At 40.4% G+C, this 12216-nt stretch overlaps 2 protein-coding genes across 2 annotated transcripts; both read left to right on the forward strand.

Moving 5' to 3' along the window:
- The first annotated feature begins 1003 nt into the window (after nt 1–1003).
- Nucleotides 1004–7935, forward strand: LOC137294447 (galectin-5-like). Its single transcript, XM_067825468.1, has 4 exons — nt 1004–1012; nt 6737–6825; nt 7041–7248; nt 7700–7935. The coding sequence occupies exons 1-4, from the start codon at nt 1004–1006 to the stop codon at nt 7910–7912; spliced, it is 519 nt and encodes a 172-aa protein (XP_067681569.1). The 3' UTR covers nt 7913–7935.
- Nucleotides 7936–7995: 60 nt separating this feature from the next.
- Nucleotides 7996–11209, forward strand: LOC137295315 (galectin-9-like). Its single transcript, XM_067826631.1, has 5 exons — nt 7996–8004; nt 8326–8414; nt 8630–8837; nt 9289–9408; nt 10606–11209. The coding sequence occupies exons 1-5, from the start codon at nt 7996–7998 to the stop codon at nt 10654–10656; spliced, it is 477 nt and encodes a 158-aa protein (XP_067682732.1). The 3' UTR covers nt 10657–11209.
- The last annotated feature ends 1007 nt before the right edge of the window (nt 11210–12216 follow it).

Genomic DNA, 12216 nt, shown 5'->3' on the forward strand with positions numbered 1-12216 from the left:
AGAAGTAAGAAGTTCATTGGTACAGAGGGCGGCTAAAAGACAGAATACATCAATAATCTAGTGATAAACTGCATACCATTTGTGGAAATAAAAGGGACTGTGTTCATAAGAGGGGCATACACATCTTCTTATAATATGACTGAACACTGACAAACCTGAAGTATGAAACCAGACAAACTTGTTACAATATAACAACAAAACATTAATTCAGAGATCCTGCAGTGGTGTCAAAAACAGCTAATAAGTGCTTGTGGAGGAGAAAACCATTCATAAGTTGGATTTATGTGGTTTAAAAAAGAAAATGAAAGACCACCTAATAAACCCAAGAAATAGCAACAGTTCGGATTGGACACAATACATTAGGGGAAAAGTCTGGGAAGTCAGAGACTAAGTGACAGTGTTAACAAGGTCCCGACAATTTTCTTTGCTTTCCTTTTCTCCTTTCCAGTTCCCCGAGAGGCCGTGTTATCAATGTTTGTTTGATTGTGATACATTCCTGAGTGGGTGACACCAAATTCATGTCATGTATTCATTGCCTTTTCATTGCGAAACCTGCCCAACCAACAATGTAGCATAAAAAGCATAGAAATTGATTAACAACAAAGTCACTCGATAGAATCAATTTTGAGTGTGACGTCTATCTGCAACAAAAGCCTTTCATGATGAGAAACGAGCATGGAAAATACAAATACACTGAGACCGAGATTATTGTGGCGGTCCTTTTCCCGAGAAAACATTACCCGAGATTCTCCTACACTCCACTGAGCACCACAAACTAGAAAACAGACAACTCATATGTCATGTGCGGTCCACTCCTCAGAATAACCCGAACATTACCCGAGATTTTATGCAGCTAGCGTGCAGTCAGGCAGTCCGTGTTGAATATCCCAAGCTCCCAAACAGGCCACCCAAATATATAGCGATCCCTCTAAGGATGTATGCTTCCCACGTAGATTTGCAGAAGGGGTTGGGGGCAACTGCTGTCACGTGATTAGATACCAGTATGGATAAGGTAGGAGATAATATTGTTTTCGATCCGTACTATAAAGTATTCTGAGGGGAAAAGGGTCCCAAAATGAGCCACCCCAACTTTATGTTATGTCTTTAGTGCGCATTTATGGATTTAAAAAAGCGTTTGATCTGGTAGATAGGGACGAACTGCTTCACTCGCTTTTAATTCACGGATGCCATGGTAAAATGTATGATGTTCTGGTTAACATGTATGCTTCAGTCAAAGCATCTGTAAAGGTTGACAACGGGAAAACTGACGCCTTTTTGACAAGTTCTGGAGTGCGGCAAGGATTTATGCTAAGTCCTCTTTTGTTTACTATTTTCATCAATGAATTAGCCACTGAAATCTACCAGATCTGCAAACACGGACTCTTTGTTTCTCAGGACATCGAGGATACTAAGATGCTGTTATTTGCTGATGGTGTCAGCATGTCTTCGTATACGGTTATAGGTTTGCAACAACAACTAGACGTATTATACCAGTATTGCAAATCTTGGGGACTGTCTGTCAATCCAACACAATCGTTTTTCGTAATGGTGGAATTACTGTAAATCATGAAATTACTGCGAGCATTATTAAAATGAAGCATTTCAGTCTGGGGGCGTACTTTTGAATATACGTCAGAAAACGGAAATCTCTTCTTGTCTTTATTGTCTTCAATACAATCAATACAGAATAAAACAACAATTTAGACATCTTGTATAACATTAATTGACAATCGAGCACTCGTTTCATTGACACTACTTAATACCCATTGAAATTATTCATCGGCAAATTTTGTCACTAAGCAGAAGTGTTGACATTACACACTACACCAGTCAATACAGGTCACTTCCTCATTACGGGTATCGCAAGTCAGCTATCGCTTGTTACAATAATCACTGTCAATTGTTCAAGTACACGCAAGGATGAGGAGTGGTTCTATGCGGGCGAACAACTGGGGCGCACAACATACTACAAATATCTTGGTCTACTATTCTCATCTAGGCTAATGTTGGCAGCTGCATGTAACAATTTGGCATCAAACAAAGCAATGTTGGGTGAAACAGGTATACCAGAATGAGAGTAATCAAATACTGGTTGAAACTGTTGCAAATGGACTCCTTTAGATACACAAAGCAGAGCTATCTTCTCAAATCTCAAGATGATAATGGAAGACATAACTGGGTTTCGGAGGTCAGATCTCTGCTCTCTTCAACGGGTTTTGCACAGACTTGGTTATCACAAGTTGATGATGAAAAGCTATACATCAGCACTTTCAAACAAAGGTTACAGGATATCTTTGTCCAGGACTGGCATTTATCTATTTCTGCCTCAGGGTATCTGTCGTTATACTCGGGATTTAAAGCTGATTTTGACACAGAAAGATATATTACTTGCCTTCAAGACAAGTCTTTGGTACGTGTACTGTGAATTTAGAATAGCACTGAAAAATCTGAAGGTAAATACATACAGGAAGGAGAAACGACATTGTGACTATATATTGATCTCTACATCGAAGATGAAGTCCCTATACTATTTACCTGTCCAGAATATTCTGCACTCCGAACGAAATATTTACCATGGGTAGCCTCAGTTGTGCCCAACAAATGTAACTTAATCAAACTTATTTGTTTACAAATTCCACAAACAATCAAATTCCTGTCATTAACTGAAATTGCCATGACAACGGTAGATGGTCGCAATTTGACCTAGATACAATGTCGAATTTTTCCCAAAGACTCCAGGTGAACCAATAACATAGTCAATTACACTTGTGCCCGAATGGCTTCAAAATATAAAATCTCCAACACTAGCGTCCTGGCCACAACGGCCATTTAGTACAGATACATTTAGAGAAGCGCACCAAATATGTAACTTTCTTCCAGCATGGTTATCGCAAGAATATCTTTTAGTATTTATTGTATGAAAGTATGTATCCACGTCGTCATCTCCCAAGATATCTTCAATGGTAGTATCAATATTATCTGATTCTTCGCCGGTTCTAGCTTTTACGTCTCCACCGATAATGACAATGGGATCACAGAGGTCACACATAATATTAAACAGGGCTTCAAAGAAATATGATAAACCGTATGTAAAGTGTTTGGTCTTATAACACGGAGAACCAGCGGGATTGATATATACAACAGCGTGTATAACTTCCCTGTCTAGACTGAACAGTCTTATCGAATACAACAACAATAGCATTGTCAATTATTTTCACAGATTTCACATAACGGTCAGCAAAGCATTTCTTAATTAGGAGATAAACATCATGTGTTGGCCAATTTCCGGGTGTTATTGAGTATTTGAAGCACGGGAATATGACGCCGGAGGTTTCAAATGAAATATTCCCGTGCTTCAAATACTCAATAACAACCGGAAATTGGCCAACACATGCAATTTTTGTTACCCACGAATATACATCTCAAAGTTCATGCACGAAAAATTGTCCAACTGAAAATTATTTTGTAAAATTTTCATGATAAAGGGTGTTGCAAAAGGAGCTACACTGGTACTGTCCGATCTGGGGACGTGTGTATTTTATCAACCCAGTGTTGAAAGCAAGATGTACGCCTTGCAGTTATAAATAGACAATGTATGCAAACGACGAACAGTGATACTGGGCGATTTAAACGAGGTCGAGACCGAGGAACTCAGAAAAAACACCCTGTACATTCTCGTCTACACCAAGAACACATGGACGTTGATCGAATCACCCAAAATCGACTGGTTAATCCAAATAAACGCCCGTCTCACCCCCAAAAATGGTTCTGTCTCTGATGGAGTCATTCTCACATCTTTTACTCCGAGATGGGATAATTCAATACAAGTTTTGTGAATACCGGGTCATACAGGCAATATACACGGCATTGTTGAAAACCATCGTACCCAAATGTATTCTACACCAACCTAGAATGTCTGTCTGTCTTCCGGCTATGATCATGACTAATATTTTGTCAGTTCTCAGAAATCCATGCAAAATTCCATACTTACTCCATATTTTGTGTTGTGGGGATAATTTGAAAATAATTAAGGTAGCAGAAGTGTGAAAAGCAAATGTGCACACACAACCCAGAGCAATCAAATGGTTGAACCATGACACAACATACTGACTGTTGGACCTCATGGTGGCTCTTAGTCTATCTCATTTGAAGGCAAATCTCAAGTGCTATTACAGTTGTAACACGGTCCAGTAGGCCAATATTACTACATAAAATCTGTCTGTCTGACTGTCAGTGCTGATCGATGCTCGTGACCATCGGATTGTCCGGTCCAGACTAAATTCCTAGCCCATTAGGAGAGGGTTTCACTAAGTTGGGATAACTTGTACCCAATACATTCTCTTGAATAGATATGTTTAAATCAATCAGACTAAATTATACTGAAATATCCCAACAAAACAAAGCAAAGCAAAAACACAAGACCCCCCCCCAAAAAAAAAACAAACAAAACAAAACAAAAAGCAAAATGAAAACAAAAAAAAAGCCAACCCCCCAAAAAAAACCAAAACCAAAACAAACAAAAAACAAACAAACAAACAAAAACAATAATAAAAAAAAACAACTACTAAAATACAAAAAAAACCCCAACAAAACAAAACAGTTGCAGGGTTGGTTTCGTTAGACAAATTCGACAAATAATCGTCCAAGATCAGGAAGACCTAGAGTCACCACACCTGCCCAAGATCGGTAGCCCACCTACGTGACTGCTATCGTACCACCCGGGACACAGCACAAGAACAGTTTGGAGCCCGAAGAGTGTCCGATCAGACAATCAGGACCGTCTCCGAGAAGTAGGAATACGTGCCAAACGCCCAAACGTTGCCCTCTCCTTGACATGTGTACATCGACGTCGACGAGTGAGATGCTGTAACACGCTGCTGCTATGGAACCTGGAAAACTGGAGGCGCATGATGGCGACGTGATGGTAGAGACCGTGTCTACAGACGACGTCATGAACGTTTTGCTCCTGACTGCATCAGACAGGTGGACAGATTGGGCGGTGAGAGTGTTATGGTGTGGGGAGATATTCACATACACCCGCGGATCGGATTGAGGCAAGTACAACAGTCAATCAAGGAGAAGCGCCGGGACAAGATCAGACGTGGTATTTTTCTACATCAAGACAATGCTCCAGTACACACCTCTCGCGTTGCAGCCGCTGCTGTCCAGGAATGCGGGTACGAAATCTTGCCGCATCCCCCCTACTCTCCAGACTTGGCACCAAGTGATTACCATCTGTTCCCAAATCTCAAAAAACACTTGCGTGGTCGTAGATTCAGGATGATAATGCGCTTATTGCTGCTACTGAGGCTTGGTTTGAGGACCAAAATGGCGCCTTCTACAGAGATGGCATCAGCGACTAGCAGAAAAGATGGAACAAGTGTCTTGACTCACAAGGGGACTATGTTGAAAAATAAATGTGGTTCATACCAATATTTTGTTTTTTTCTATGCAAGGCTAAAAAAATATTGACATCCCCTCGTATCTGTATGGGATACCAACCACGTGAGAAATCCACCCCAAAATCCTTGACGTTCTCTGAATGAGATCACAAGCAACCCGAGTGATCCGATGCTTTCTGCATGAGATCACTATCCCACGTGAGGAATGCACCCTAATCCCCGTTCTCTCTATGAGATTACCAACGATCTCAGTATTTGAATCCACATCCTTGACTTTCTTTCTGTATGAGATGATCGACCCACTTGATTGATCCACCCCAGTCCCTGAATTTTATGCTTTTGCATATGAGCTCACTTAAGGGATCAAATGCAATCTCTGATTTTCTATGCATGAGATCACCCTAATCCTTGACATTCGCTGCATAAAGTAACAAATCGCCTTGAGGGATCAAACCAATCACTGACGCTCTCTACATGAGATCACCAACCCTCTTCAGGGATCCACAACAATCCCTGGCGCTCTCTGCATTAGATCACTAATCCATTAACGTGACCTGCTCCAGCATCTTCCTTGCTCTACCAGTAGCCCACCCCAATCCCTGACGTTCTCTGTATGAGATCATTAGCCCTCTTGAGGCATTCACCCTAATCCCCGATGCTCTCTGCATGATGTTACCAACCCACTGCAGGGGAACACCATAATCCCTGCCTTCCTCTCTACTCTGCCAGAGATCAGCAGCCCACTCAATCCCTCAGTTCTGTGCATGAGATCGCAAATCAGCTTGAGGGAACACTTCATTCCCATACTTTCCATGTATGAGATCACTTACGCTACCTACTTCAGGAATCCACTCCAGCCTCATGCTGTCTGCATGAGACCACCAGTCCACTTAAGGTATCCATTGCAATCTCGTTCCTTTTCTGCAGATCTTTTCTGAGATCACCAACCCACAGTATCTTCCTCAACAACACGTCATTACACTAATCAAAACTTTATCAGTAAATCTGAAAATAGCACAGATTTGCAAATGCTTAACTATGAACGGTAATAATTTTGTCAGCCTTGTACGGAGTCCTGAAATCTAAAATCCGTACAATCTGCTGATTTCATTCGAGACAGATGATTTGCTTACTCACCTCGGAAAAAAATAATAGAAAGTAACAAGAAAATAATGACCGTCTGTCAAACAACCTTTTTTATTTTGGATTCCAAATTGATCACACTATTAGATTTTGTATTAGTAAGCAAATCCTCGTTTTCAAATGAATTCGGAAAGACTTATTGAAAGTAAGAAGGTAATGGATTGGTCCTAAATGATATTTTGCTATTTCAGACCATTCCATACGTCCAGCCCATCCAAGGTGGACTTAGAAATGGCCAGATGGTCATTGTAGAGGGCAGTTGTGGACGTGACCAGAATGAGTAAGTGTGTACATATGTAAAGGTATACACAATTAGGGACATATGCTTTGCTAAAGTCTCATGAAGTGATAAAGCATTCAGACATATACAGGGCTAGTGACAAAGCACATAAATAAATAATGACTAGGACATGTAGAAGTGTGACTAGCTACATACAGCCACATCAAGCAAATCAGCAACCTTGAAACATACACAAATGGCGTTAAACGTTATAGATTCTCCATCAACCTGAGCAAGAACCCACATGTGCCCAAATTACGTGACACTGTATTTCACTTCAACGTGAGATTCAAACAGAATACCGTCGTCCGAAACACCCAGGAGGGCGATGACTGGGGACCGGAGGAGACGGAAGGGGAGATGCCGCTTGCAAAAGGAGCCCCATTTAAAATCAGCATCCTGGCAGATACTTACCGTTACCAGGTAAGTCCCTTGACCAAACTGACTGAAGGACGCTCGTATATGTGAACAAAATCATTCAAGCAAGTAGGTTGACAACATGTTGCCCTTCGAAATTGTATTCGAATGTCCGATGTTTTGCCTTAACAGAGAAGTGAAGGGCATCATCATTGTGAGATAAAATTTTCCTCACAAGAACCTTCATCTGCCTCCTGTCACAAGTTTATTATTAACATGGTAAAATCACCATTGATTATTAAAATTTAACCACTACCAAATATGACTAGTAGTAATATTAACCAACAGAACAGCCGCTAAGTTTGTAGACTTGGATTCGTCTTATACATCTGCCACAATACCTGGACTTCCTATGGATGCACCTTGTAGTTCCTGGACAATTATATATGAATTACATCAGAATTTACCGATATTACCATACGTAATTAACAATAACAAAAAGCCTTCGGCTCCACAGATCTACGTCAATGACTACCATTTTGCCAACTACCGCCACCGCATCCCCATGAAGTGTGTGGAGTACCTAATTATCACCGGGCAGGTCCATGTCACCCTCGTCAAGATTGAGGATTGTGCAGTAGGTCATCATCATCACCATCATCATCATCGTCGTCATCATCATCATCATCATCATCATCATCATCACGCAATCGTTACTCTACTATGTTAAGAATGTTTCTCTTTTCTCCGCTGAAACTGAACAGCTGCCTTCCTTGCGCTGTACGAGATAGTGTACCCTTTCTACATTACAGGATGGCCACAGTAGTGGTGCCACAAATCAATGTCATTTGTATTAAAATATTGATACCGTGCCATTTTATTTGGTCATACAAGCTGTAATTTTAGATTTGCTGATTTCATTCGAGACAGATGATTTGCTTACTCACCTCGGAAAAAATAATAGAAAGTAACAAGAAAATAATGACCGTCTGTCAAACAACCTTTTTTATTTTGGATTCCAAATTGATCACACTATTAGATTTTGTATTAGTAAGCAAATCCTCGTTTTCAAATGAATTCGGAAAGACTTATTGAAAGTAAGAAGGTAATGGATTGGTCCTAAATGATATTTTGCTATTTCAGACCATTCCATACGTCCAGCCCATCCAAGGTGGACTTAGAAATGGCCAGATGGTCATTGTAGAGGGCAGTTGTGGACATGACCAGAATGAGTAAGTGTGTACATATGTAAAGGTATACACAATTAGGGACATATGCTTTGCTAAAGTCTCATGAAGTGATAAAACATTCAGACATATACAGGGCTAGTGACAAAGCACATAAATAAATAATGACTAGGACATGTAGAAGTGTGACTAGCTACATACAGCCACATCAAGCAAATCAGCAACCTTGAAACATACACAAATGGCGTTAAACGTTATAGATTCTCCATCAACCTGAGCAAGAACCCACATGTGCCCAAACTACGTGACACTGTATTTCACTTCAACGTGAGATTCAAACAGAATGCCGTCGTCCGAAACACCCAGGAGGGCGATGACTGGGGACCGGAGGAGACGGAAGGGGAGATGCCGCTTGCAAAAGGAGCCCCATTTAAAATCAGCATCCTGGCAGAGACTTACCGTTACCAGGTAAGTCCCTTGACCAAACTGACTGAAGGACGCTCGTATATGTGAACAAAATCATTCAAGCAAGTAGGTTGACAACATGTTGCCCTTCGAAATTGTATTCGAATGTCCGATGTTTTGCCTTAACAGAGAAGTGAAGGGCATCATCATTGTGAGATAAAATTTTCCTCACAAGAACCTTCATCTGCCTCCTGTCACAAGTTTATTATTAACATGGTAAAATCACCATTGATTATTAAAATTTAACCACTACCAAATATGACTAGTAGTAATATTAACCAACAGAACAGCCGCTAAGTTTGTAGACTTGGATTCGTCTTATACATCTGCCACAATACCTGGACTTCCTATGGATGCACCTTGTAGTTCCTGGACAATTATATATGAATTACATCAGAATTTACCGATATTACCATACGTAATTAACAATAACAAAAAGCCTTCGGCTCCACAGATCTACGTCAATGACTACCATTTTGCCAACTACCGCCACCGCATCCCCATGAAGTGTGTGGAGTACCTAATTATCACCGGGCAGGTCCATGTCACCCTCGTCAAGATTGAGGATTGTGCAGTAGGTCATCATCATCACCATCATCATCATCGTCGTCATCATCATCATCATCATCATCACGCAATCGTTACTCTACTATGTTAAGAATGTTTCTCTTTTCTCCGCTGAAACTGAACAGCTGCCTTCCTTGCGCTGTACGAGATAGTGTACCCTTTCTACATTACAGGATGGCCACAGTAGTGGTGCCACAAATCAATGTCATTTGTATTAAAATATTGATACCGTGCCATTTTATTTGGTCATACAAGCTGTAATTTTAGAAAGGCGATTTTTGTTAGAAAGGTGCAATTGTAGAGCTTTATGTGGAACAAACTACTGTAAGAATGAAGCCTTTGGCAGCCTATATACACATATGTGACATCATTCTCTCCAGGAGAGAAAGCCAAATTTCATTGTCATTCAAACTGGATGGACACAGATCAGATAGTGCACCTTCATGATGAGTTCAGCAAATCACCGTAGTGTTTAATCAAAATGGACTAGGTCATGTAATGTGGATTTCAGATTTGAGGCAGTTCGTGTTATATTTTGTAGTGCTAGTTTTTAAGTACCGTAAAATTATTGTCCTCCTGAGAGGTTAAGTAAATCCCAAAACTTTCACCTTTACTGTTTGTGCTAAGCTGATGCTAGTGGTCGCGTGTATCATGATACGTGTACATTGACCCCTAACATTTGACCTCCCCACCCCTTGTGCGTGTGTTTAAGAGTGTCGCATCATCACCGTATGTGCATGTTGTATGAGGACACCTCATGGAGGGTTTGGTCACGTGACTCTGTGGGACTCTCTTGGTTGTCATGGTAACCTGGAGCTACTCATGCCATTTTCACTCATCAGAGTCATCAGATACCGGCATGATGCCACGATACATGTTGATTACTGCTGATTTTTGAGCTGAACATTAATATCACTCTAGTCTAAATACTAACTACTGCTGGTCATCGATCTCAGGATATTTGCTTACAGTTTGGAGCAACTCCACATTTCGTGTGGACAGCGCTTCCATCCTGGGTAAACTGTTTCGCGTGACTGAGTTGTTTAAGTAGACCTGATTATGATTCTTGGTCTGTTCAAGAAAGTTTTAACTTTGTAGCCTTTTAGTAGCCGTAATACCTTTACCACGGTGTGATATTGTGTCATATGACATGCCATGTATGTGAGATATAGGTAACATTATGTTATTGTGTGTGTTTGTACAGTGCCCAGCGCCTCCACCTTATCCAGGTGATCCTCCGATGAACAGAAAATGAAAGAATCCCACTCTGACCAGATTATCGATGGTGCCGACCTATTTACAGATGCCTAACATTGAACATTTTTGCCTAAATTAGTAAAATGCTAAAGGAGAATCAGATGTTATAATGAACTAATGCTTATGAGAGAGGTTTGAAGCCAGGCTTGTTAACCAGTTTGGAGGAGGTCAGAGGACGCCGAGGACATCAACACTGACTCACAGCCAGGGTAACAGTGTGGACATTCTTCAAATATTGTTCATATCACATGATGTTTTGTAAGAAAAGGAAAGTTTGAAGTGGTTTGTCACGTTAAGGTTGAAATACATCAAGTATGATAAAAATAACGAAAGCCATTTGGCTGAACCCGTTTTGAGAAGTACTAGTTTTGGGGTGAGTAATCTATCGGAAATTAATGAGCAGTTAACTGAAGCCTTCCAGAAATTGTACACATCTTTTCAGTGGGTAGATCTTAGATCACACGATTCATCTTGAGGTTGTCAGCATCCAGTTACATTTCTTTAGTCAAATACTTGAGGAATAAAACAGTTATTCTGAATATCCAAAACAATGATCAGAAATGTCTGTTCTATTCTTACGGACATGAATTTGCACCCATTGTCATTCAAAGATCACGCCAACAGAGTGTCAAGGTATGTTGGATCTGAATCAGAAGTGGATATGCATGGGATTGATATGCCTGTTCCTCTTTCTCAAATATCCAAATTTGAAAAATGAAACATTATTTCAGTCCACGGGTTTGGCTGTGATGAGAAAGATGGAGTATTTCCAACTGATGTCAGTAGACTCAAATATATATATAACGGTGGATTTGTTACCTCTGAATCTGGAGGAAAAGTCTGTTTGATTAGAAACTTTAGTCGACTGATGGGAGACCAAACAAATCATAATGGAGCTGCCTTTTACTGTGAGCACTGTCTTCAATGCTTTATGCGAAAATATCTGTTACAGAACCATTCCCCCTATTGCTATAATCATGACATACAGGAAATGAAAAAGAAAAAAAGAAAAACACAGTTTGTTTTGAAAATACACATTACAAAACGGCTGCGAGTGCTTTAATGCTCATCAATGCTGATTCTGAATCTATGATTATAACCAAACATGTAAAAAGATGTGAACCTTTATCTCTGTTTAGCCAAACAATGACCCCCTTGACTTCAGTTACAAAGTAACTCATACTACTCGACTCAACAACAACCTGCTGCAGTATAAAAGGGTCCCAATGCAGCACCCCGTATTACTGATTGTTTACGAGGAAAGTCCGAGGCTATCCAAAAGAAAAAAAACTATCCATATGACAGAGGCAGATCAGTCTGCATTTTGTATGTAAAGGCGCATGGCATATCGGTTAGCAAACGTGATATAAATTTGTGATTTATGAAACTGATGTAACCAAATATTCACTCATTGTCACAGGTAATTCTGAAACACAAAATGGAGTAGACGGGGTATGGTGCGTCCAAACTGGCAGAGAATAGGATTTGGATGTGACATTGATAATGAGTTAACCAACATTTATTCATTTCATTGCCGTGACCGTTGGTCTCCCTATCC

The sequence above is a fragment of the Haliotis asinina genome, chromosome 8, assembly GCF_037392515.1.
Source record: "Haliotis asinina isolate JCU_RB_2024 chromosome 8, JCU_Hal_asi_v2, whole genome shotgun sequence".
Classification (NCBI taxonomy): domain Eukaryota; kingdom Metazoa; phylum Mollusca; class Gastropoda; order Lepetellida; family Haliotidae; genus Haliotis; species Haliotis asinina.

Coding starts and splice junctions, on each gene's coding strand:
- LOC137295315 (XM_067826631.1), top strand. Junction 8,415..8,629: donor TGTGGACATGACCAGAATGA/GTAAGTGTGTAC, acceptor TAAACGTTATAG/ATTCTCCATCAACCTGAGCA. Junction 9,409..10,605: donor TCAAGATTGAGGATTGTGCA/GTAGGTCATCAT, acceptor GTGTTTGTACAG/TGCCCAGCGCCTCCACCTTA.
- LOC137294447 (XM_067825468.1), top strand. Junction 6,826..7,040: donor TGTGGACGTGACCAGAATGA/GTAAGTGTGTAC, acceptor TAAACGTTATAG/ATTCTCCATCAACCTGAGCA. Junction 7,249..7,699: donor CAGATACTTACCGTTACCAG/GTAAGTCCCTTG, acceptor TCGGCTCCACAG/ATCTACGTCAATGACTACCA.